This window comes from Panulirus ornatus, chromosome 55 (genome assembly GCF_036320965.1).
Source record: "Panulirus ornatus isolate Po-2019 chromosome 55, ASM3632096v1, whole genome shotgun sequence".
In the NCBI taxonomy this organism is placed as follows: Eukaryota; Metazoa; Arthropoda; class Malacostraca; order Decapoda; family Palinuridae; genus Panulirus; species Panulirus ornatus.
In genome coordinates this window covers 23,621,114-23,647,603 of record NC_092278.1, presented here as the reverse complement: position 1 = coordinate 23,647,603, position 26,490 = coordinate 23,621,114, and the positions used below count along the sequence as shown (strand labels likewise).

General features: G+C 38.3%; 3 protein-coding genes across 12 annotated transcripts in view; 2 read left to right on the top strand and 1 right to left on the bottom strand.

Annotated features, from left to right (window-relative positions):
- The window catches only part of LOC139765571 (uncharacterized), a 51,285-nt gene extending 42,882 nt beyond the window's left edge, over positions 1-8,403 (top strand). For 3 of the 4 annotated variants that reach the window (XR_011716691.1, XR_011716689.1, XR_011716690.1), the window contains exons 7-8: positions 7,011-7,153; positions 7,855-8,403. Coding sequence is in view for 1 of the 4 variants with exons in the window: in XM_071693149.1 (XP_071549250.1) it covers positions 7,011-7,029 (19 nt within the window). In the remaining 3 variants the exon portion in view is untranslated. Of the gene's footprint in view, positions 1-7,010; positions 7,263-7,854 lie in introns of those variants that run through there. The other variant, XM_071693149.1, reaches the window with a different exon arrangement.
- LOC139765570 (cryptochrome DASH-like) overlaps positions 1-14,951 on the bottom strand; it is a 38,200-nt gene extending 23,249 nt beyond the window's left edge. For 3 of the 7 annotated variants that reach the window (XM_071693143.1, XM_071693142.1, XM_071693144.1), the window contains exons 1-8: positions 14,796-14,951; positions 11,445-11,549; positions 11,000-11,172; positions 7,273-7,369; positions 5,850-5,977; positions 3,869-4,017; positions 2,554-2,716; positions 1,721-1,846 (exon numbers count right to left, since the gene is read on the bottom strand). In XM_071693143.1, the coding sequence (XP_071549244.1) occupies positions 1,721-1,846; positions 2,554-2,716; positions 3,869-4,017; positions 5,850-5,977; positions 7,273-7,369; positions 11,000-11,172; positions 11,445-11,549; positions 14,796-14,951 (1,097 nt within the window). Of the gene's footprint in view, positions 1-1,720; positions 1,847-2,553; positions 2,717-3,868; positions 4,018-5,849; positions 5,978-7,272; positions 7,370-10,999; positions 11,173-11,444; positions 11,550-13,141; positions 13,276-13,484; positions 13,624-14,159; positions 14,582-14,795 lie in introns of those variants that run through there. The other 4 variants (XM_071693148.1, XM_071693146.1, XM_071693147.1 and 1 more) reach the window with 3 other exon arrangements.
- A 114-nt stretch (positions 14,952-15,065) lies between these two features.
- Atg8a (Autophagy-related 8a) lies at positions 15,066-26,197 on the top strand. Its single transcript, XM_071693152.1, has 3 exons — positions 15,066-15,259; positions 18,316-18,513; positions 25,085-26,197. Exons 1-3 carry the CDS (start codon positions 15,170-15,172, stop codon positions 25,154-25,156), a joined length of 360 nt encoding a protein of 119 aa, XP_071549253.1. The 5' UTR covers positions 15,066-15,169; the 3' UTR covers positions 25,157-26,197.
- Positions 26,198-26,490: the final 293 nt, after the last annotated feature.

Below are 26,490 nucleotides of genomic sequence, written 5' to 3'. Positions count from 1 at the left end.
GGATGTATTAGATAAAAAAAAAGCCTTACTGTAAAACCTTTGAAGTTTTTCCTATTATAGCTGAATGTAACGGGCAAAAGTATGCCCTAATCACAGCCAATCTTTGATGAAAAATGACAAATGTTCCCCCCCCCACAAAAAAAAAAATCCCTAGGCGTTTGCAAGCCCAAGTCACAGGTGGGATAGCTACAGGAGGAGAGGAAGACAAATGAAGGTACCAGATTCAACAGCTTTGCTTATCTGAAAAACAGGCTTTATCTGGGTGATTACACAGAAACTATGACAAGCAGAAGCCAGACATATTCCATGCTTCCAGAGCTTGGGATTGGGATGCACAAACAGTTCACGAGAGCAGAGGCTGAAATATTATTTGTAATAGATTTTGTGAAATATGAGAAACACTAGAACTTGATAGTTACTCAGTACTTTTTAGAAAGTGACTAAAAACATGATAACTGAACATAGAATTATATGTAATTAGCATGGAGAGTAAGAGGATAGAAAAAGATGGCTTAAAGCAAGTGACCAGAACAGTTAACCTGTTAGAGAGCTTTTGATTCCACTTTGGCTAAGAATATGGTTACAGAAGACCCATCACATATATGCAAACAAATGTGGAATAGTTGCTTACAACTAAAGCTAACAGCACCATCTATACCACACCAGCATTAAGGAAGCAGCTTTCATACAAAAAAATATACAAAGGAGTTCAATCAGCAATGAGCCACTTAATCCTTTTGAGGCTGTTTGTGATAAAGGAAGAGATCTGAAACTCGCAGATCAGTCTTCTACGGGTAGAAAAACAAACTGATTTTGTGGTGTTCACCATATGTGATTTTCAGGACAATGAATGTCATTATGCCAAACACGTAAATTTTACTGCAGTTTGAACTATGGTGTTTTGAAATTTAAAAGTGAAATTTTGAAAGAAATATAGGTGAAAATTACATTTGAATAATGGTGAACTTAATCAGGTGATTTGCAAGACAGGAATGATGGTAACTGATGGTTACAGAAATTTCCAAAGACTAGAGACAGTGATATTGATGAAGCAATAGAAGGGCTAGATGGCCTTCTTTCTTGGGTATGGACTACAAAAAGGCATATTTCCAAAAAGTGAAACATTGTATCTTTAGACCAGAGATGAAAAAGTGAACATGGATTAGAGACAGATCAGGGACACATTCCTTTAGGGCACATGAAGGATGCCATCACATCTATATGCCTTATCCAACTGAAGCTGGGAGAGAATTCTGAAAACCTTGCACAAGGTCAATATTAAAAAAGGGCATACGCTCAGGATATGGTTGAGGGAAGACTTGATACAGAATCAACCAAGGCAGAGTTAGATAAAGAGGAGGAAAGGTTGAATAACAAAATATTTGAAACACTTTTACTTAAGAACTGAAAAGATTTATCAGTAGGTAAAATCAGTACACCCTTTTCAAGATAGCATACTTGACTGAAAATAACAGCTCTATAACAATTTTGAAGAAAATGAATAAAGAATGAAATTCTAGTGAAGGGGAGAGCTGCAAATTTCAATATGTACAGTCCTCCCACAGTGATTATCTATTTTCTTTTTTGATTTTTGTACCTGTTTCCCACATGCCATTTCTATCAGTAACACTTTCTAAATATTACTCATATCCCATAGTATGATTTCAGAACAACATGTCATCCCTGCAGTGATAGATATGAACTATTAACTATTACTTACCGAAAATAGTCTCTCCAGATCATTTCAAATATCACCCAGTACGTGCTTTGATTGGCAACTCTTATGTGCTCAAATTTCTTTATTTCACTGTATATATAACGTGGAGATAGACATCCAAGGGATAACCTGCCAAGAAAATATTTTCTTTAGGTATCTATATATTCTTATATAGGCTACATAATACAGGTAGTGTGAAAGTGTTTGAAAAGATTTTGGGCTACACTGGATTCCTTCAGTAAATATGTTAAACCAGGTTACATAGGAGCTAAAAAAAAAAAGCAATATTAGAGTAGAATAAAAAAAAATATGTAAAAAAGACCAAATTAAGGATAACAAGTCTTGCACCAAGTTAATCTCAGGAAATTTGTCATTCCCACCTTTCTTCTTGCATGCAGTTTGTGACTAGCGATCCTTGTTCTATGAAGGAAATTCCCAAAATACACACAGATAAGTTTTACACTGACATTGCTTTCAAGCATAAAACAAGGTAAAACAACTCTCTTCTATTAGTTTATAAATCCCAATCCAAAATTTTATTTGTCTGTATTGTACAGAGAATATCTAAGGATGATCTATGAAAAAGACTGCCTAAGGATCCTTTCTTTCGTTTCAACTGTTTCCTTCACTATACTACAGCTACCTTGGATTCTTTTTTCCCTTCTTATCATTCATATCTGCTATCCTACCTCATCTGCTTCATAAGGAACCAATCTCTGCTATCTCTCCTCTATGAGACATCCTAGTCAGGCATACCCTTGTTTTACTTCTTTTTGCATTACAAATTCAATGTTGAATTAACTTTTCAGATTAAAAAGATGTATGAATCTTCCTACCATGGGCTAAACTTTGTTGAATACTCTTCCCCTAGAAGTCCATTCCTTGTTTCCTTGTACTGAGCAATACTGTTGGTGTCCCATAAGTACTGTTTAACTCTTCCTAATCCAGCTGTTTCACCACCAGAAAAGGGGAAAGCAGTTCGTTTGTCCAGTGCTGCACCTGTGAAAAGCCATACCATATTAAGTTCAGTAAACATTCAGATGCACTGCAATTAAAACGTAGTCAAAAAAGTGAACAAAATGAAACAGGAAATTAATGACATGATCTACAAGTGCAGTAAACTTAATCTTATATGGTTACAGTGCCTTACTACATTTAGGAATGAGTTTCATTTTTCCATATATAAACCACAGCCTGAGTATGCAAACTGCAGGGGATGAGGGGGCCTGGGAAGTTAATTGCTTGTTTGCTGGTGACATAGCACTGGTGGCAAAGTCAGAAACCACAGAAATTGGGGACTTAGTTATGGAGAGTGTGTGAAACAAGGAAGATGAGAATAAATGTGAATTAAAAGAAGCAAGATTATTAGGTTTAGCAGAGTAAAGGGACATGTTAATTGGGACATGAATTTGAATGGAGAGAATTTGAAAGAAGTCTTCTAAATACCTGGGGGTGGACGGCAACAAATGGAATCTTGGAAGCGGAAATTAGTCAAAGGGTGCACGAGGTGAAAGTGTTGCAAATTAAATGTTTGAGGACAATATAGGGTGTGAGGTGGTTTAACTGAATGAATAATAAAATGGTAAAAGAGAGGTGTGGAATTAAAAAAAGTGGTCAAGAGAGCTGAAGAAGGTTTACTAAAATGGTGTGATATGCTAAGAATGAGTGAGGAAAGGTTGACAAAGAGGTTATATGCATCAGAAATAGGAGGAGACAAGAGAAGGGGAAGACCAAATTGAAGATGAAAGATGGAGTGAAAAAGATTTTAAGTAATCGGGGCCTGAACACACAGGAGGTGAAAGATGTGCATGAGATAGAGTGATTGGAATGGTGCTATATGCTAGGATGGATGTGCTGTAAGTGGACAGAACCAAGGCATGTAAAGCAGCCAGGGTAAACCATGGAAAGGTCTGTGAGGCCTGGTTGTGGATAGGAGCTGTGGTTTTGGTACACTGCACATTACAGCTGGAGGATGGATGTGGGCAAATGATACCTTTCTTCATATATTCCCAGCAAATAAGATGAAAGTGAAAAATAAAAACGTGTTCTCTCTCCTAAATAAGGAGTAAGAACACCATATCTAGATATGGGAAGTCTTCAGTTGTTCGTAGTTTCAGCTTATACCTTACAGAGAATTTTAGTATTGCTTACCTTTCACTCCTAGCTGGTCCAGTGTTGGCAACTCCCCAGGATCAATATTCTCAGGTACTGGCTTGAGTTTCTCAGGCATAACAAGGGGATTCCTGACTCGACTCTGAGCTTCCACAGCTTTACGGAAACCAGTGTATGTGTCAGGAACTCTGTTGAATTACAAATAATCTCATCTTAGTTTTACCACAACCAGACTCTTACCTCTATCAAATTCCAGTTCACTATAAGTACAAACAAGCAGGTAAGGACAAACATACATTTACCTATACATATACCTACAGTTAAATATGCACACACACACTCACGCTTATTGACCATGCCCATATAATGTTGTTCCATTTGAAGTAGCTTTGAAGTATAGTAGTTTAGATGTAAAGGAATTCTGTTAATATAGTACCTGATTTGGTTTACCAAATATGCTTAATGTAGTCCATAAGCACACTTTGCACTTGACAAGCTCTGACGCAGTAGGGACTCATCAAGGCTCAAAAACCAACCACAAGTTGCCAAGAGATGGTGTAAACTCATTCAAGCTAATGGATGTTTTGATACAACAAGCAGTCACAAGAATGATGTAAGTACTTTAAATCACCCTGACTTTACTTTCTACAGTAACCTGTGCCTGCAAAACTGAGTTCCAAGTGTATTTCATTTCATTTCAAAAACATCCACTCCTTTCCATACTTTTTCATGTAAAGCCTATGCTTTGCATGTATAAAACATTGTAAGGACTAAAATACCATCAGCCACACTCATCATTACCCACACAGACAACAACCTCTATTTCCATACAATCCTCATCGTGCTGTAGACCCTTATATATTATTCATTCATTATTACCACAGAACCAATTTCCATGAGTGTGTTCTGCTGTTATGCAGAACCTTTCTAAAGACTGAGTGTGAACGAATGTGACCTTTATTAGCGTTTTCCTGGCACTAATGTGGCACTTTTTTAGTCTGTTTTCCTGGCACTACCTTGCTGATGCAGATTCTGTGGGGCAGGGTGGCATTGGGAATGGGTGAAGGCAAGCAAGTATGAATATGTACATGTGTATATATGTATTTGTACATATGTGTATGTATATGTATGTATATATGTTGATATGTACATGTATGTACATATGTGTGTAGATGAGGGGATGGGTCTTCCTTCATCTGTTTCCTGGCACTAAGTTGCTAACAACGGAAACAATGATCAAACTGGAGGTGAAAAGATGGAGTGAACAGAATTTTGAGCGATCGGGGCCTGAACATACAGGATGGTGAGAGGCATGCAAGGAAGAGATTGAATTGGAACGATGCGGTATACAGGGGTCGACGCGCTGCCAATGGACTGAACCAGGGCATGTGAAACATTTGGGGTAAACCATAGAAAGGTATGTGGACAGGTTTCAGGCCATTACACATAACAGCTAGAGAATGAGTGTGAACAAAAGTGGCTTTTTTTGTCTGTTTTACTGGTGCTACCTCACTGACACAGGGGGTGGTGATGCGGTATCCTGTGGGGTAGGGTGGCATCGGGAGAGAGAGATTGTTTGGGTTCCACCTGTGAGTTGCAATCCTACCAGCAAGAACTCATCTTTGATGAGGCTATATCACCATCAACAAGCAGATGGGAGTTCAGTTCTGCCTTGTCAAAGAGTTCTCTGCACTAAGCACAGTCTCAAAGCTGGAGAAGCCTCTTCAAAGGAGTTCTGGCATTGCATAACAATATTTTTCTCAAACCTGCTTATTCATTTTTGACTCAGCAAGATAGTCCCAGGAACAGATAACTGAGCCAATGAGGATAACTCCTAACTAGGCACTTTCTGTTCCTCTATTATAGGATTTCATGCCTCCTGTATCCAAATCTTGAATGACCAAGTTAGTATATACAATACTCACCATCCCCATGCAGTGCTAACTATTCAGTGCATATAATATATTGGTTTTAAGACAAACAATGTTACTAAGATTGAGTACATGATACATATCCTTACTTATCAATATGGAAAGGTAAATCTGTCCTATGATACAGACTTGATCCCCAGAATGTGTGAATCTGGATGCCAGCAGATTTGCACCATTCTCGCAGCTCCTGCTGAATATCCCTCTCTTCTTTTGTAACCTAAAATATAACAAATTTTATATATACAATAACAAAGACACTAAGAATTCTAACATATTATTGAGATAAATCTTTTTCTTTCATAGTTGATCACTGTTTCATTACACACTATCTCATTCACACCTTTCACCCTCCTACATGTTCAGGCCCAAATCGCTCAAAATCTTTTTCACTAATTCCATAAATTTAGATACTTGCAGAATTTCATAGGTATAAACCCTTCCCTTGTCATAATTTTTTTTAATTGCTCAATCTACACTGTGGTGATTTGCACATACATGAGTTTCATGGTCAAGGTACAGGCTTTGGTTATTATTAAATCCACAGCTTGGGCCAACCAAGCCCAAATGTGGTTGTCCTGCAGATATCTTTTCAATTTCTATTTCCTATTTTTCATTACTTTATCCATGAGATACATTTTCCTGTTTGCCCATTTCATATGTTTCACCTGCAGTTTTTTCACTAAGGCATTATTGTGTTGTCATGGTGTCATTGTTTAATAAGTATGAAATTGACTAAGAATTAAAAAGATTGTTCCAGTGGTTGCTCTGACAATAAGAAATTTAAGTGTTAATTGGCCAAACTTCTGACCACGAAAAAAAAGCGGCCACCACATCATGTTATTTCATCTCTATGTATACTAAATCCAAAGAATGTAGGTTTTGAAGGTTGAAAAACCTTTTCTTTCCAAAGTGGTTTCTTGTGATCACTGACTGACCATCTCTTGGTAATATACCAGCTAAGGGCTCTTTGAGCCTCATAACTGATGAGGAGGCAGCAGCCTAAACTAAACATTTGTAAAGGACTCAATGATGTCTATAGTAAAATGCTCATATAGATAGGACCACCTTTGGCCAATCAATAAACATCTAAAACCTGATGTCCCCAAGGCAGTCAAGAAAAGTAAGAGATAAGTTTTTCAAATTTGGGAGAAAGAGCCATGCAGGATGAATAAAAAAGTATACCTGCTTGCAAAACACCACTTTGGTGAATGTTTTTCTACCTTTAAAACCTACATTTCCCTTCTTTGCAGTGCATTCCATAAGCATTAAGAGCATAAAGGAGAAGGTTAGAGAAAAGTCTTCACACAAGATCACCAAAAGGAAAAGAATTTTCCAGTGATCTATTCTGAGACCCAGATCGAGTCAATAAGAAGAGTGTGAAATCCAAATAAAGGTAAAATGCTCATGATTTGTGTGACATGCATGTGATATTCCAGTTTAATATATGTATTACCAAAGCAAATATTACATTCTGTAACAGTTCAAATTTACTAATTACTTCTGTAAATTTACCTCTTCCTGAAACACAAGGAAGTGAGAAGAGGCTGGAACAGATTTCAAAAGGCCAGGTAAAATTTCCTCGGGCTTCCCAAACCTTACCACAAGGTCACTGTGGAATAAAATATTAATTTCTACAACATGGAGTTAGTACTGTATTGAAGTGATAAGGTCATGTGAAATCACATGAAAACTATAGCAATTTACATATCCATTTAGCTAACATTTACAACTGGATATGTAGAAATGCACAAATACCAAACTGTCAGGTTATGATGTATATCCATGCTACTTTCCATTCAAAAGTAACACATATAGTACAATAAAAAGTAATAAAACTAACAAAAACAATTACTATTATACATTCTTTTTATTACACTTGATTGCCATTTCCCACATCAGAGAGGTAGTGCCAAGAAACAAATGAAGAATAGCCAATCCACTCATAAACACACAGGGCATGTGAAAAATCTGGGGTAAACCATTGAGAGGTCTGTGGGATCTGGATGTGGCTAGGAAGCTGTGGTTTTGTTGCATTACACACGACAGCTAGAGACTGAGTGTGAACGAATGAGGCCTTTTTTGTCTGTTTTCCAGGTGTTACCTCGCTGAAGCAGGGGGAAGCGATGCTGTTTCCTGTGGGGCAGGGTAGCAACAGGAATAGATGAAGGCAAGCAAGTATAAATATGTACATGTGTATATATGTATATGTCTGTGTGTATGTATATATATGTTGATATGTATATGTGCGTATATGGGCGTTTATGCATATATGAGTGGATGGGCCATTCTTTATCTCTTTCCTGGCACTACCTCGCTGACATGGGAAACAGCGATTATGTATAACAATATGTATATGTATATATATATATATATATATATATATATATATATATATATATATATATATATATTCTTTTCTTTTTCTTTTAAACTATTCGCCATTTCCCGCGTTAGCGAGGTAGCATTAAGAACAGAGGACTGGGCCTTTGAGGGAATACCCTCACCTGGCCCAATTCTCTGTTCCTTCTTTTGGAAAAAAAAAAAAAAAAAAAACGAGAGGGGAGGATTTCCAGCCCCCCGCTCCCTCCCCTTTTAGTCGCCTTCTACGACACGCAGGGAATACGTGGGAAGTATTCTTAATCCCCTATCCCCAGGGATATATATATATATATATATATATATATACATATATATATATATATATTTCTTTCAAACTATTCGCCATTTCCCGCGTTAGCGAGGTAGCATTAAGAACAGAGGACTGGGCCTTTGAGGGAATACCCTCACCTGGCCCAATTCTCTGTTCCTTCTTTTGGGAAAAAAAAAAAAAAAATGAGAGGGGAGGATTTCCAGCCCCCGCTCCCTCCCCTTTTAGTCGCCTTCTACGACACGCAGGGAATACGTGGGAAGTATTCTTAATCCCCTATCCCCAGGGACAATATATATATATATATTTTTTTTTTTTTTTTTTTTTTTTATACTTTGTCGCTGTCTCCCGCGTTTGCGAGGTAGCGCAAGGAAACAGACGAAAGAAATGGCCCAACCCCCCCCATACACATGTATATACATACGTTCACACACGCAAATATACATACCTACACAGCTTTCCATGGTTTACCCCAGACGCTTCACATGTCTTGATTCAATCCACTGACAGCACGTCAACCCCGGTATACCACATCGCTCCAATTCACTCTATTCCTTGCCCTCCTTTCACCCTCCTGCATGTTCAGGCCCCGATCACACAAAATCTTTTTCACTCCATCTTTCCACCTCCAATTTGGAGCGGGGGGCCAGAAATCCTCCCCTCCTTGTATTTTTTTAACTTTCTAAAATGGGAAACAGATATATATATATATATATATATATATATATATATATATATATATATATATATATATATATATATATATATATATTATCCCTGGGGATAGGGGATTAAGAGTACTTCCCACGTATTCCCTGCGTGTCGTAGAAGGCGACTAAAAGGGGAGGGAGCGGGGGGCTGGAAATCCTCCCCTCTCGGTTTTTTTTTTAATTTTCCAAAAGAAGGAACAGAGAATTGGGCCAGGTGAGGGTATTCCCTCAAAGGCCCAGTCCTCTGTTCTTAACGCTACCTCGCTAATGCGGGAAATGGCGAATAGTTTGAAAAAAAAAAAAAAAAAATATATATATATATATATATATATATATATATATATATATATATATATAGGGGAGAAAGAATACTTCCCACGTATTCCCTGCGTGTCGTAGAAGGCGACTAAAAGAGAAGGGAGCGGGGGGCTGGAAATCCTCCCCTCTCATTTTTTTATTTTAATTTCCAAAAGAAGGAACAGAGAAGGGGGCCAGGTGAGGGTATTTCCTCAAAGGCCCAGTCCTCTGTTCTTAACGCTACCTCGCTATCGCGGGAAATGGCGAATAGTATGAAAAAAAAAAAATATATATATATATATATATATATATATATATATATATATACAGCGCTGGTGGCTGATTCATGTGAGAAACTGCAGAAGCTGGTGACTGAGTTTGGTAAAGTGTGTGAAAGAAGAAAGTTAAGAGTAAATGTGAATAAGAGCAAGGTTATTAGGTACAGTAGGGTTGAGGGTCAAGTCAATTGGGAGGTGAGTTTGAATGGAGAAAAACTGGAGGAAGTGAAGTGTTTTAGTTATCTGGGAGTGGATCTGGCAGCGGATGGAACCATGGAAGCGGAAGTGGATCATAGGGTGGGGGAGGGGGCGAAAATTCTGGGAGCCTTGAAGAATGTGTGGAAGTCGAGAACATTATCTCGGAAAGCAAAAATGAGTATGTTTGAAGGAATAGTGGTTCCAACAATGTTGTATGGTTGCGAGGCGTGGGCTATGGATAGAGTTGTGCGCAGGAGGATGGATGTGCTGGAAATGAGATGTTTGAGGACAATGTGTGGTGTGAGGTGGTTTGATCGAGTAACGTAAGGGTAAGAGAGATGTGTGGAAATAAAAAGAGCGTGGTTGAGAGAGCAGAAGAGGGTGTTTTGAAATGGTTTGGGCACATGGAGAGAATGAGTGAGGAAAGATTGACCAAGAGGATATATGTGTCGGAGGTGGAGGGAACGAGGAGAAGAGGGAGACCAAATTGGAGGTGGAAAGATGGAGTGAAAAAGATTTTGTGTGATCGGGGCCTGAACATGCAGGAGGGTGAAAGGAGGGCAAGGAATAGAGTGAATTGGAGCGAGTGGTATACCGGGGTTGACGTGCTGTCAGTGGATTGAATCGGGGCATGTGAAGCGTCTGGGGTAAACCATGGAAAGCTGTGTAGGTATGTATATTTTGCGTGTGTGGACGTATGTATATACATGTGTATGGGGGTGGGTTGGGTCATTTCTTTCGTCTGTTTCCTTGCGCTACCTCGCAAACGCGGGAGACCGACAAAGCAAAAAAAAAAAAATATATATATATATATATATATATATATATATATATATATATATTTTATTTCATTTAGTATACTTTGTTGCCATCTCCTACCTCAAAATAAAATGAATTATTCAAAACACAAATTCAATTCCACATAATGTGAAGTCCCATCACTTTCTAAAGGAATCGTTTGAAACAACCTAACATAGCCTACTAAAAATAGAATTATCTATGTGCATAGCTTTGCAAAGAAACCCTATTAACATTGTTTTGATATTTAATGATACAGTTTTTTCAGTGGGTGGTCATTGCAGAGCATTATCCCTGTCTAATCAATATACCTGCCCTTCTTTCTTAAGGTACTTCGTAGGTCCTCCACACACTCTCGCAGAAATTTTGCTCGATGCATCCCTGTTTTTGGGAATCCAAAGTGATATGTCCTTTGGAAATGTCTTGGGTCAAAACAGTACACCGGAATAATGTTGTCTGCATTATTGTTAGCCTTCAACAGTACCTGGAAAATTCCCATCAGTTTCAAGATTCTATTTCCATTTCTTGCCTTATCAGATTGCACATAATTAAAGAAGGTCTCTCCAGTATGAATCTTACAGTATAAAGCAGCTCCATACAACACAGATTTTATATCAAATATGTACCATTTTTTGGAAGAATGCAATATTATATTGCAGTACCATCTAATATTTTTGAAACTTGAGTTACATTAACTGCTTGCTATTAGCAATAAAAAGACAATATTTGCAAGAAGTGTAAAAGTTATTTGCATACCTCATTGTCATGAAATCTCAGGTCATTTCGCAGCCAGCAGAAAGCCACAGCTTTGTTAATTTTATCCATCTTGTAGGCAAGAGACAATAGCTTTGCCTTTGTATTCTACAAAAAAAAATTCAAATTGGTTTATAATCTTGAAATGACATGTGGCAAAATACCTTAAAATCTAATTAGAGACAATGCTCTTATGCTGAAAAACAAGAAAGACTTATCCCTTGATAACTAGCTTTGAAAAGTAACTGTCCAAATTAAGTACAGCTCTGTAAACAGCACATTTATAAAGAAAAGAGGTGACAAAGAGAAAATAAAATTGGAAACATTACTAAGTAGGAATATATAGCTTTATCAAACTTTTTAACTTTTAAAGTAGAAGGTTATATTTTGAAAGCAGGGAGTTCTGAGGGGTCTCTTCCCATGGAGATTAAAGGGCCTGATCCAAAACATTCTTGGTATTTAATTGGAGTAACATACTACCTCTCCTGTGAGCAGTATTTGTATGTTTGCAAAGTAATACCATTTGGTCTGCCTTTCACAAACTGATATAAATATATCATTCATTTGAACATCTACATACACTTTTTTTTCTTATTTACATATACCTATCTATATCTCTGGCATCTGTTCCCATTTCTGCCACAGCAAAAAATGTCTCTACGAATCCCTGTCCAAATATGCCTTCCCTACCATACACCATTCCACACATTCTTCCACCATTTCTCTCCCTCAGGACTCCTCTACCCTATTTGCTTATGTCACAGACGGTCTTCCTCCACATGTCCAAACCACCTCAAAGCATTACGTATCACCCATTCTACCACTCCACAATTCATTCCCCTTGTTATCATTTACAATAATCCAATTCAAGAAACTGCACATAACAACAATCAAGGTGTTACTAGCCATTTATCACTGAAAAAATCATATGTAAATTTAAATAGCTTTATCCTTTTTTCATAAAACACATTATTAGTTGCACTAGTATTTCGTGAATGGTAAAGTTATCATTCTCTCAGGAATATATTACACTCATAGGGATAAGGGTGATAGAATACTACCTACACAACCCTTTCAAGTAACATAACATGAAGGAAATAAGTAGGGTAAAAGCAGGGTCCTGTAAACCCTCCCATCCTGTAATATTGCACTACTCTCTATTATTAAGAACCAAAGAAAAGTGTCTTCTGCAAGGATTCGGTCATCTGTATGATTAATCTATGAGTTGATTACAACCTTGAGTAACTTCATTACATTTTGGTGTTATAAAATAATTTATGAATTAAACACAACCAAGAAGATTAACATTGGTAAGTGTAAGTACTCAAAATTTGTGTTAAAGCCAACATTTGTTCTGATTAAATTATATCATTTGATATCCATTTCCATAAGATAATATATCAATCTAACACTTTAATTTGTTTAGAATTACATAGCACTTAAAGTGTCTGAAGGTCTCACATGATATTTATCTTAATGATCACAATTTGCCTTCTCAAGGCATACCAACATTGAAACAACCTTTAACACTGAACTTTCTCACTAGCCTTCTTGAACCACTGTACTTTAGATAATGTGCGAAAATGAATGACTTCTGAAGCCTCCATTGTCCCATCACTTTATCACCATCTCAACGATAAGATAAATGACTTTTGAAGCCTCCTTCATTGTCCCATTACCCTATCACTTTTATATCTCACCGATAAGAAAATACGATGGTACAGTTCTACTAGGTAAACTTCTCTCCCTTCAGCAGATCTCCCAATGCATTGTTTACATCAGTTGTTGCGTAAGGTGACGCAGCAAGCGCATTCTACCACAATATGATGGAACACCTTTCCGATTAAGTTGATGAATGTTAATAACTCACCATGAACTTTAATCCCAAGTTCACAGTAAAGACTGTCCTTCATGAAAGGTTTAAATTCATCTTATCAACAACCTCATTTATTCAGAAATGTTACTTGACCGTCGAATACTTCCCTTGCGTAATGGCGAATGCAAATAATCAGTGAAGAATGTCAAATAAAAAAAAGGAATCACCTTTTCATAACTGTCGGTTTTAGCTGACAGGATCATAATATGCAATCTTAACCCACATTCCGCATGCAGCACGATCCACATGGTAAACTAATGCGATGACATTCTTGTCGCCCCGTAACTCGTGAGGTGACCGAGATTGACAAGTTGCATATTCTCGTCATCCGCTCAGCGACGAGAGAAGACAGAGGTTCCTAAGCGTTAGGACATACCTAGGGCTTTACTCTCCGGCTCCTTAGTGAATTCATTTTCAACAACACCTGCTGCCCTTCCAGACATATGTCAACGTTTATCCACCCCGCTTGTCATCAACACAACGCATGTCCTTTTAGGATCCATTCTGCGAGCCACTTTTGCGTCCATGTTGAGCCACTTCGACAGTTTTTACTTCTATAGTTTAGATTTGTATTTCACCTTTTATGTATCAATTTGGGGATATATTCTAAACCTGAGCTAATTTCATGGTACATTACTTCTGTAACTAAACATGTTACGCTACAAAGTGTCTGAAGAAAGACATTTCTGCAAGATGAAACGTGAAGTTCAAAGGCCGTTTACACTACATCCTCATATTCACTACATTCTTAAACCAGACCTTCGTAACATCTCTAACACCACTAGCCTTAATCCTTATGTTCAATACACCCTTGTCACAACTGGCCCTCACCGAACCCTTACATGTCAGTTTGAAGTTCAATCTTCACCTAAACGAAGATTGTCTAGACTGCTGCCTTTGATCACTGACACGTTTACTTTCCCAGCATAATTGCCCTCGCTGTGAATCTAGAAAAGGGGCTATGAATTAGGTTCATCTGTTTACCTATTTATAAATCGAGTTGTAACAAACTATTTTTCGCTACGGAGAAGCGTGAATGTTTTGACAAAAAAATTGTTAGAGTATCTATACAGCGTTTATCAAAAGAATGTTTCGCATTTCAAAGAGGCAGTAGATTTTACTACTGTGATTGGTTTACATATTTACAAGTATCAAGGTTTAGAACAGAGATCGAGCAAGACAATGTAAGGAACGATGTTTTTGGCAATTCTGCCTATGTGGATGTTCTCATAGATTGCAATCTAAGATGATCATTGCATTTTCAGAGTTGCAGAATGAGTATAAACAAATGGCTTGACATATAATTAACGGTTAATGATATTATTTTTTGGAGGAAAAATCACGAATGTCCTTCATGATCAGCTGTCTAGTTGGCATGTAGCCAATATGACATCATAGATTACGAGAGATTGCAATTGATGAGGTTAATATCAATTCAATGAAATGTTAATGGCAAAACCTTCCCAGTTTACGTATACTTTTAAGTATGACGATGAGGACAAAATGTTTGGTATGTGAACGACAAATATGAGAACTACTTCGTCACTCGGAACGTTCTTCATTTCGGCGGTCTTTGTTGTCAAACAAATACAATAGACGGCAAAATTCTTCCTTTGAAAAGGAAATTCGATCATATAATGTATCTAGATATAGGCTCGAAACCTTCATCTTCGGCTGAGATATCATCAACAGATTTTAGAGGTTTTTAACTCTATAGTAAGAACCCCTTTCGCCATGTGTTTCGCCATTGTTTATTGAGCCACGGGCAAGGACGGGTAATACAGACGCATTTCACTCTTCGAGAGAAGACGTACTCCTGTGTGCTGCATTCCTAGTCTTTCAACCGCTCAGGATGAAGTGGCAGTATAAGGAAGAACATCCCTTTGAGAAGAGGAGGGCGGAAGGGGAGAAAATTAGGAAGAAGTACCCAGACAGAGTGCCAGTAAGTATAAACAAGAAAGGTAAATATATACGACGCACTTGGGATGACTCAATGTCATCTGCTCGCCGCCATCACTGCTCAGCTTTACCTCTTTTGTTTTTATACCACCTGTTAATATTTCATTAACGATGAAATTTGATTTACTAGAATGAGGATAAATCGTTTATAATGCAATGGGTAATTCGGACACTTTCATGTTTGTACGCTGTACACATGAACCCTTCTTATTACTGTAAATGTACCCCTAAGAATTACCAGAAGCAGAGGGTTACCAGTAGATCACCTTTAAGGGTTAAAAAAGACATATAGTAGGCCTCAGAAATGAAGAATTAAGGTGGAAAGTGAAGCAGAATTTGGTAGCGAAGCTTAGATAATTGCAACATATTCTCAGCTGCTTTTTATCAGGATTTTTCAAGGTAGATCGTGTCTAGCCCTGCCATTGAAATTGCTTATGGAATATGGTAGTGTTGTATATACGCAAGGTGTTAGGTGGAATGGCTGTGAAGATTCGAGAAAACCTCTGGTTCTTAATAAGTGCCTTGGTTTATTAGGTTAGCATTATCACTATGTTGTGGAGCTTGAGTGATTGATATATTATCTTTTATGCTGCGAATCAGCTATGTTTGGATATTGAGCGATTATAGTTCTTAATGCTAGAGTAGCGTTAGAAAAATATAGTATGAGTTGTGGAGCATGATTTGGAGTGTTTACTTTTCTTACTGTACTATGATACCAAAATTTTTGATAGTGGCAAGGTTTTTGATTATCGCTTAAGATATACGGTGAATGAAATAATGAAGAGAAATGTATTCTTAGCTGCTGACCTTTATTGTAATTTTGAGGATTTTAATTGAAATGTATGAGACATTATTAGTGTCAACTGCTGATGTCAACAAACTTTACAGACTGAACAGTTGCTGCACCCGTTCATCCTTCCCGTGTGCAGTGATTACATTTTCATCTGCAGGCTGCATCAATGTAGATGTGTGTATATGTATATGTCTGTTTGTGTGTGTGTGTATATATATATATATATATATATATATATATATATGTGTGTGTGTGTGTGTGTGTGAGAGAGTGGATGGGCCACTCTTTGTGTCATGGCGCTACCTGGCTGACCCAGGAAACAGCGATTATGTTGAATAATATACTACTGTCACCATAAATGTTATCGATTGATTTAGATATAATGCTCAGAATCATGCTCCACAGTCGATATGACATTTTCAAAATGCACAATACTACCATTGATCAAAACCATTCGAGAGGGAAAGCTAATTGTAGTGTCGGGCTAAACTGGTTGTTTTTTTCATTGTATGAACATTGATAGATGCTGGTAAGCAATGGTCTGAAGGCCAAGGAATATAGAAGTTTAATTGACATAAAAGAAGGTTAAACTATTGTAGAATTTGACATTTATGAAAACTTCTCGATTATCTTAGAAGCGTTAATTTGTTTTGGGCATACTGGTAAGCCAATTGTAATGTGGTTTGCTACTGTGGGCTGCCCACATTGACTGGTAATTAGGGAGGATAAGTAGAGGTGCTGCCATCTTCCGTGTTTGATCTTTGTTAACTGTTTTTGGCAGTTGGTCAAATGATGAAGCCATGGGTATAACTCATATATTTGATGATAACATTATTGATTGAGAAATTTCAGCTGCTAGGTGAAGTTTAATGAGATTTTAACTTTATGTTAACCCCGGACTTTTGCGTATGTTTATAACTTTCCCCAGTAACACTTGAAAGTAGCATTAAAAAGTTGTACTCCTTATGGTTACCACCACACTAATGTACATCACTTTTCACAAGAGTATAAATACTTTATGGTGGTCCTAGTGTACTGTATTATAAGTTTAGGTTAAGTAGATGTAACCTAGATATCATTAGAGCACATGAAGACTACCAGTTTTTCTCAGCACCTGAGAAATACTGATTTTTCACTGTTGTGATAATACAAATATACATGCCATTTGCAGCATCTCTGCACTAGGGACCGTAGAGTTCTGTCCTGTCACATTCCGTCTTCTCCGTAAGTGATCTCTCCTGAACTTTCAACTGTATTCAGTCATATATTGAAGATTTCATTTTGCACATCAACTCTTCTTCCTTCCCTCCTCACATTGATACTTGTTTCCTTTTTATTATTTTTCCTCAGTTCAGACCAGTTTTGCTTGTCAGAAGAGGGAAACTACTGTTATTTGGTTAATGTCAGTGGCATTAAAATGCAGTTTGTCTTTCTGATTGTTTATTTATATTTCTGGTGCTCGTTCCTTTAAGGGACTCCCATCAAAGGGATGGCCACGGCCAGAGAGTCTCCACTTATCCTCTCTGTACATGCCTCTTGCGCATACACCATTCTGCATTTTTTCCTCATTTCTTTCCCTCCAATAAGTACTCTCACTCTTCCCATGTCACATGTGGTCTTATCACAGTAACCCCTTTAATAGTACTATTATACTCTCTCCTGCCTATGCCACCTCAAATTATTACATTTTACCCACGCTACCACTTCTCAATTCATTCCCTTTGCATTCCATGTCATACCAAAACTCTCATTCACTTGTTCCTTCATCCTTCTGAGTCACTCATTCTCTGTTCAATTCTGAGTATTCTTTATTAAATACGCAATAACACACATTAGGCATAACCATGTCCTTCACTTCAGGAAACCATACTTAATCAATATCACAAAGTCTGTAAGTGTTGTATAGGTGCTGCAATTATTTCTCCTGAAAACATGTTTCATACCCCAAAATGGAGTACTTCATATATATGTTATTTATGGTGGTTCTTCCTTCACACCTTTATTATTCATAATGGAATCAAAAGCTCTCCAACCATCCTTCTTGAATTGCCACAGCTACGGTAATTAGATACTTTGCATTTGCTATCAAGCTTGACTGTTGGGAATGGCATGATTTATAGTGACAGGATAAAACAGATGTACCATAGAACTTCCTGTATCTTGCCTACAGGAAATGCAAATGCAACTGTCAAGACCAAAATTAAAGAGAACTTTTATGTAGGGTTAACAGTTTAGCAATCTTGCAGGTAATTGTGGAAAAGGCTCCTAAGGCTCGCATTGGCGATTTGGACAAAAAGAAATACCTAGTTCCAAGTGACCTTACTGTTGGACAGTTTTATTTCCTAATCCGGAAGCGAATCCATCTGCGACCTGAAGATGCTCTATTCTTCTTTGTCAATAATGTGATTCCTCCAACCTCTGCTACAATGGGCTCCCTCTACCAGGTATGTTTGTAAGATATGATGTAGTATTGTAGAATACGTGTTGTTAGTTTTAAGAGAACTGTAAACAATATTATTTTTTCAGTATTACTTGCCAAAAGTTTTGAAGAATGAGATTATTACAATGTGAATGCTGAATGTGTTTCTTCTTCCTTCTTTCCATGATGTCTTGATTATTTAGTCAAAACTTTGATAAAGTAGGTTGTAATTAAAAGAACAGCTATTGATGACAGAAATTTATATATGAATAGTGCTCCGCAAATGTGTAGGAGGATTTTTTAAGTAGGGGCTGAGGTGAAGTGGACTGCATGCCTTCGTTCAGAAGTTAGCATCTAAAGCTCACACTGATGGAAGTGGAGAAGAACATGTAAAGAGAGAAAATTATTATTGTAACTTTTCATTTACAGAAATTGGATCAAGTTAGATATGAGTTCACACACAATTCCTCAACTTAGGATTAATGTCCAAGAATAACTGTGTTCCACATTATTTTAGGTGCTTAATCTTTTAGTGTATGCTCTAAAAGTCAAGTCATTTCTCTTCACTCCATCTTGACAAAACTGCTTTATTGTACACAATTATAAATTTTTTCAGTTGAAATATCTCTTCCTCCGCATCTTTGTCAGTCAGTTTCTAGATTGATGTGGGTAAAACTGAAAGTTGATAGAGAGAGTGAGGTGATTATTGATGCTTATGCTGGGAGGAGCTGAGTGTGTCAGTAGCTTTGGTGCATGGGACCAGATATTAGTGATGGGTAATTTCAATGCGAAGGTGAGTAATGTGACAGATAAGGGTATAATTGGTGTACGTGGGATATTCAGTGTTGTGAATGGTAATGGTGAAGTGCTTGTGGATATGTGTGCCGAAAAAAGACTGGTGATTGGGAATGTTTGTTTAAAATGAGAGATATACATAATATACGTATGTGAGTAGGAGAGATGGTCAAAGGGCATTCTTAGATTGTGTTAATTGATAGGCATGTAAAAGAGAGACTTTTGGGTGTTATGTGTTGAGAGGGGCAGCTGATGGGGTTGTCTGATCACTATCTTATGGAGGCGAAGGTGAAGATTTATAGATATTTTCAGAAAAGAAGAGAAGATGTTGGGGAGAAGAGAGTGGTGAAAGTAAGTGAGCTTGGAAAGGAGACTTGTGTGAGTAAGTGCCAGGAGAGATTGAGTGTAGAATGGCAGAAGATGAGAGCAAATGATGAGGAATGAGATGTATTTAGGGAAGCAGTGATGGCATGTACAAAACACATACGTGGCATGAGAAAGGTGGGAGGTGGGCAGATTAGAAAGGGTAGTGAGTGGTGGGATGAAGAAGTAAAGTTGTTAGTGAAAGAGAGAAAAGAGGCATTTGGACGATACTTTCAAGGAAGGAGTGCAGATGACTGGGAGATGTAAAAAAGAAAATGGCAGGTGGTCAAGGGAGGGTGCAAGGGTTGAAAAAGAGGGCAAATGAGAGTTAGGGTGAGAGAGTATCATTACACTTTACGGAGAATAAAAAGTTGTTTTGAAGGGAGGTAAATGATGTGCATGAGACGAGAACAAATGGGAACATCGGTGAAGGGGGCAAGGGGGGATGTGATAATAAGGTAGTGATGAAGCGAGGAGATGGAGTGTGTATTTTGAAGGTTTATAGAATGTGTTTGATGGGGCAGTTGTAGGGTGTTTTGGTTGGGGGGGTGTGCAAAGTGAAAGGGTCAGGGAGAATGGTTTGATTAAGAGAGAAGAAAGTGAAAGCTTTGTGGAAGGTGGAAGATGAAATCTGGCATGGTGGTGGGTTTGGATGGTATTGCAGTTGAATTTATTAAGAAAAGGAGTGATTGTTGTTGATTGGTTGGTAAGGATATTCAGGAGGAGAGGAGAGTGATTGGTTCCAAGTGAAGGTCAGTCTGTGGCAGGGGTGTGTGATGTCCCCATGGTTGTTTAATTTGTTTATGGATGGGGGTGGGGGATAGGGAAGCAAATGTAAGTTTTGGAAAGAGGGGCAAGTATGCAGTCTGTTGGGATTAGAGGGCTTTGGAAGTCAGTCAGTTGTTGTTTGCCAGTGATATAGCACTGGTGGCTGATTCGAGAGAGAAACTGCAGAAGTTGGTGACTGAGTTTGGATGAGTATGGAAAAGTGTGTGAATGGAGAAAGTTTAGAGTAAATGTGAATAAGAACAAGGTTATTAGTTCACTATGGTTGAGAGATCAGTAAATTAAGACGTAAGTTTGAATGGAGAAAAATTGAAGGAAGTGAAGTGTTTTTTTCTTGGAGTGGACTTAGCAACAAGTATAACCATGGAAGTGGAGGTGAGTCACGGGGTGGGTGGGTTGGGGGGAAATAGGTTCTAGGAGTAATGAAGAATGTGTAGAAGGAGAGAACGTTATCTTGAAGAGCATAGATGGGTATGTTTGAAGGAATATTAGTTCCAACAGTATTGTATGGTTGCAAAGCATGGGCTATAGATAGGTTTTACAGAGAAGGGTAGACGTGTTGAAAATGAAATGTTTGAGGACAGTATATGGTGTGAGGTGGTTTGATTGAGTAATGAAAGGGTAAGAGAGATGTGTGGAAATATAAAGAGTGTGGTTGAAAGAGCAGAAGAGGGTGTGTTGAAATAGTTTGGACATACGGAACAAATGAGTCAGGAAAGGTTGACAAAGAGGATACATGTGTCAGAGGTGGAGGGAACAAGAAGCAGGAAACCAAATTGAAGGTGGAAGGGTGGAGTGAAAAAGATTTTGAGCACTTGGGCCAGAATTTGCAGGATGGTGAGAGGCATGTAAGGAATAGATTGAATTGGAATGATGTGGTATACCAGGTTGACGTGCTGTCTGTGTTGTGAACCCAGGCTTGTGAAACATCTGGGGTAAACCATGGAATGGTATGTGGGGCCTATATATGGAGAAAAACTGGAGGAAGTGAAGTGTTTTAGATATCTGGGAGTGGATCTGGCAGCGGATGGAACCATGGAAGCAGAAGTGGACCATAGGGTGGGGGAGGGGGCGAAAATTCTGGGAGCCTTGAAGAATGTGTGGAAGTCGAGAACATTATCTCGGAAAGCAAAAATGGGTATGTTTGAAGGAATAGTGGTTCCAACAATGTTGTATTGTTGCGAGGCGTGGGCTATGGATAGAGTTGTGCGCAGGAGGATGGATGTGCTGGAAATGAGATGTCTGAGGACAATGTGTGGTGTGAGGTGGTTTGATCGAGTAAGTAACGTAAGGGTGAGAGAGATGTGTGGAAATAAAAAGAGCGTGGTTGAGAGAGCAGAAGAGGGTGTTTTGAAATGGTTTGGGCACATGGAGAGAATGAGTGAGGAAAGGTTGACCAAGAGGATATATGTGTCGGAGGTGGAGGGAACGAGGAGAAGAGGGAGACCAAATTGGAGGTGGAAAGATGGAGTGAAAAAGATTTTGTGTGATCGGGGCCTGAACTTGCAGGAGGGTGAAAGGAGGGCAAGGAATAGAGTGAATTGGAGCAATGTGGTATACCGGGGTTGATGTGCTGTCAGTGGATTGAATCAAGACATGTGAAGCGTCTGGGGTAAACCATGGAAAGCTGTGTAGGTATGTATATTTGCGTGTGTGGACGTATGTATATACATGTGTATGGGGGGGGGTTGGGCCATTTCTTTCGTCTGTTTCCTTGCGCTACCTCGCAAACGCGGGAGACAGCGACAAAGTATAAAAAAAAAGATATATATATATATATATATATATATATATATATATATATATATATATATATATATATATATATATATATATTCTTTCAAACTATTCGCCATTTCCCGCATTAGCGAGGTAGCGTTAAGAACAGAGGACTGGGCCTCTGAGGGAATACCCTCACCTGGCCCAATTCTCCGTTCCCACTTTTGGATAGGGGAGAAAGAATACTTCTCACGTATTCCCTGCGTGTCGTAGAAGGCGACTAAAAGGGAAGGGAGCGGGGGGCTGGAAATCCTCCCCTCTCGTTTTTCAATTTTCCAAAAGAAGGAACAGAGAAGGGAGCCAAGTGAGGATATTCCCTCAAAGGCTCAGTCCTCTGTTCTTAATGCTACCTCACTAAAATATATATATATATTTTATTTTACTTTTTTATTTTTATATATATGTACATACATATGACTCATGGTGAGGTGCCTGAGGATTGGCAGAATGCATGCATAGTGCTATTGTGTAAAGGCAATGGGGATAAAGGTGAGTGCTCAAATTACAGAGGTATTTGTTGAGTATTCCTGGGAAATTATATAGGAGGGTATTGATTGAGAGGGTGAAGGCATGTACAGAGCATCAGATTAGGGAAGAGCAGTGTGGTTTCTTAGGTGGTAGAGGATGTATGGGTCAGGTGTTTACTTTGAAGAATGTATGTGAGAAGCACTTTGAAAAGCAAATGGATTTGTATGTTGCATTTATGGATCTGGAGAAGGCATATGATAGAGTTGGTATAGAGTTAAGAATATATGGTGTGGAAAGCAATTTGTTAGAAGCAGTGAAAAGTTTTTATCGAGGATGTAAGGCATATATATGAGTAGGAAGAGAGGAAAGTGATTGGTTCGCAGTGAATGTCGGTTTGCGGCAGGGGTGTGTGATGTATCCATGGTGGTTTATTTTGTTTATGGATGGGGTTGTTAGGGAGGTGAATGCAAGAGTTTGGAGAGGGGCCAAGTATGCAGTCTGTTTTGGATGAGAGAGCTTGGGAAGTGAGTCAGTTGTTGTTCGCTGATGATACAGTGCTGGTGGCTGATTCGGGTGAGAAACTGCAGAAGCTGGTGACTGAGTTTGGTAAACTGTGTGAAAGAAGAAAGCTGAGAGTAAATGTGAATCAGAGCAAGGTTATTAGGTACAGTAGGGTTGAGGGACAAGTCAACTGGGAGGTAAGTTTGAATGGAGAAAAACTGGAGGAAGTGAAGTGGTTTAGATATCTAGGAGTGGATTTAGCAGCGGATGGGACCATGGAAGCGGAAGTGAATCATAGGGTGGGGGAGGGGGCGTAAGTTCTGGGAGTGTTGAAAAATATGTGGAAGTTGAGAGCGTTATCTTGGAAAGGAAAAATGGATGTTTGAAGGAATAGTGGTTCCAACAATGTTATATGGTTGCGAGGCGTGGGCTATAGATAGAGTTATGCAGAGGAGGGTGGATGTGCTGGAAATGAGATGTTTGAGGACAATATGTGGTGTGAGGTGGTTTGATCGGTAAGTAATGAAAGGGTACGAGAGATGTGTGGTAATAGAAAGAGTGTGGTTGAGAGAGCAGAAGAGGGTGTTTTGAAATGGTTTATTCACATGGAGAGAATGAGTGGGGAAAGATTGACAAAGAGGATATATGTATCAGAGGTGGAGGGAACGAGGAGAAGTGGGAGACCAAATTGGAGGTGGAAAGATGGAGTGAAAAAAATTTGAGTGATCAGGGCCTGAACATGCAGGAGGGTTAAAGGCGTACAAGGAATAGAGTGAATTGGAACGATATGGTATACCGGGGTCGATGTGCTGTCAGTGGATTGAACCAGGGCATGTGAAGTGTCTGGGGTAAACCATGGAAAGTTTTGTGGGGCCTGGATGTGGAAAGGGAGCTGTGGTTTCAGTGTATTATACATGATAGCTAGACACTGAGTGTGAACAAATGTGGCCTTTGTTGTCTTTTCCTAGCGCTACCTCATGCATATGCTGGGGGAGGGGGTTTTCAATTCATGTGTGGTGGGGTGGCGACGGGAATAAGGGCAGACAGTATGAATTATGTACATGTGTATATATGTATGTGTCTGTGTGTGTGCATATATATGTATATGTTTAGATGTATAGGTATGTATATGTGCATGTGTGGACGTGTATGTATATACATGTGGGTGGGGTGGGCGCTACCTTGCTAACGCGGGAGACAGCGACAGAGTATAATAAAATATACAAATAGCATATATATACACATGTACATATTCATATGTATTCACCTTCATCCATTCCTGATGGTATCCCGCCCCTCAGGAAACAGCACAAATGCATGAAGGAAGAGAAAGGTAGATAACATATGCATTCCATTTTCCCCTACACTTGATCGCTGACCTATGCCAGTGAGGTAGCACCAGGAAAGAGATGAAGAAAAGACACATCCACTCACACCCATACGCAAGCTGTCCTGTGCAATGCACAGAAACAGTTCTCTGTCCATCTCCAGGCCTCACAAATCTTTCCATGGTTTACTGCAGACATTTCCCATGCCCTTGCTCTTTTACACTTAAGCACTGTTTCCGACATTTATGAGGTAGCACCAGGGACAGATGAAGAAAGGCCAAGTTCACTCACATCCATTCTCTATCTGTCCAGCGAAATGCACCAAAACCACAGCTCGTATCCACAACCAGGCTTCATTACTTTTCCATGTTTTACTTTAGCTGCTTCACATGCCTCGGTTCAGTCCATTGACAGTATGTTGACCCATTTCATTGTATAAATACTTGTATAAATCATTCCAGTTCATTCTATGAATACCTTGGAATAAATGCCCCACAAGTCTTAAATAATTCTTAAGAAATTAGCTTCATTTCTTTTCAAATGTTATCAATATTTTTTAAATCTTCATATTTACAGGAACATCATGAGGAAGATTTCTTCTTATACATAGCTTATAGTGATGAGAGTGTTTATGGTGGAGCATGCTGAAGTCTGTTCCTAGTCAAACGAATGAGATAACTCCAGGCAACCTTTATGTGGACGACTCTGGAAGTCTTTGAGGGAGGAAAGTCCCGAAGTGAAGAATTTTTTAAGGGATTTAGAGCCTTGGTTGTTATTTCATACAGATAGAGATGTCTTGTAATATAGAAGTATTACAGCTAAGGTTCCAAATAACTAACAGCATTCCTTATGGAAGGTTTCAGAGTTTTGTGTGAAGTGAAAGGATGCATTTATTGCACTGCTTTACTTCAAGGCATGTTAGTGCTATTTAAGGGAAATATCAAAGTTGACAGCAGAGCTGATGACTGAAATGACTTTGTTAATTCCTCCAGATTGCACATGGATCCATGCCTTATAGTGTGCTTTCCTTCCTTTAATGTATGCCAAAGCATAGGATTGATTGGTGATTTTTCTAATTAATATCTTGTATTGAAATTCAAATTTCAGGAAATGATGTGCTTGAACAATTTGGTACATCGTAGTCATTAGTTTAATTACTTGCTTTTTTTTCAAAGAACGTGTGTAAGATATGAAGCTATCTTAGATATATTACTGTAACATCTGTGGAATGAAGAGATATATGTAAAAATAAGCAGTCATAGTCCTATACAGATTCTTTATTATCTACCTGCATATGGATGTGATATTCAGTGTATTTTACTTGGATCAAAATTTTGTGTAAACTTTAGGAATTCATAGTCTTCTGATTTTTTATTGTGTAAATACAGTATCTAGATCTTCTGTAAGCATTTTTAATATTTTCCATTATCAGTGACAAACAAGGAAAGTATATGTAACCAAATTTTCATACATTAAATGTGGGTGTATGTTTAAGTAACACTGATGCCTCTGGACACATTACCTAAGTCTGATGTGTAGAAACAATGGTTTAGGGTGTAGTGGGTTTTTGTTCCTCTTTATGAGTAAATTAATGTTGAGGATTATTGTTTTCCTTTGTTTGCCCTCTATGATCTTTAGTATGCCAATTAAATCAAATGTATTAAAAATAATAAAATCTTGAAAACCCAATATTTTTATAACCTTTGACCCAGTTATCCAGACTTAATATCTGTGCATGCATGGTAGTTGGGAAATGATGCTGGGCAAGAAGAACAAGAATGGATTACTAGTTATTCCACCTTAAGAATGTTACAATGGGTCTTGTATGTAGTATCACCAACATTTCTTGTCATACACCGTTGGTTGCCCTATTCTCATCATGCCTATAACATGAATGTAGTGGTAAGTCTCATTGTTTCTATAGGTTTGTTTCTATCTTAATCCTATATTTTTTTTGGTATGTATGGTTTAATTCCCACTGT

Coding starts and splice junctions, on each gene's coding strand:
- Atg8a (XM_071693152.1), top strand. CDS start 15,170: ATGAAGTGGCAGTATAAGGAAGAACATCCCTTTGAGAAGAGGAGGGCG. Junction 15,260..18,315: donor AGTACCCAGACAGAGTGCCA/GTAAGTATAAAC, acceptor GCAATCTTGCAG/GTAATTGTGGAAAAGGCTCC. Junction 18,514..25,084: donor CAATGGGCTCCCTCTACCAG/GTATGTTTGTAA, acceptor TCATATTTACAG/GAACATCATGAGGAAGATTT.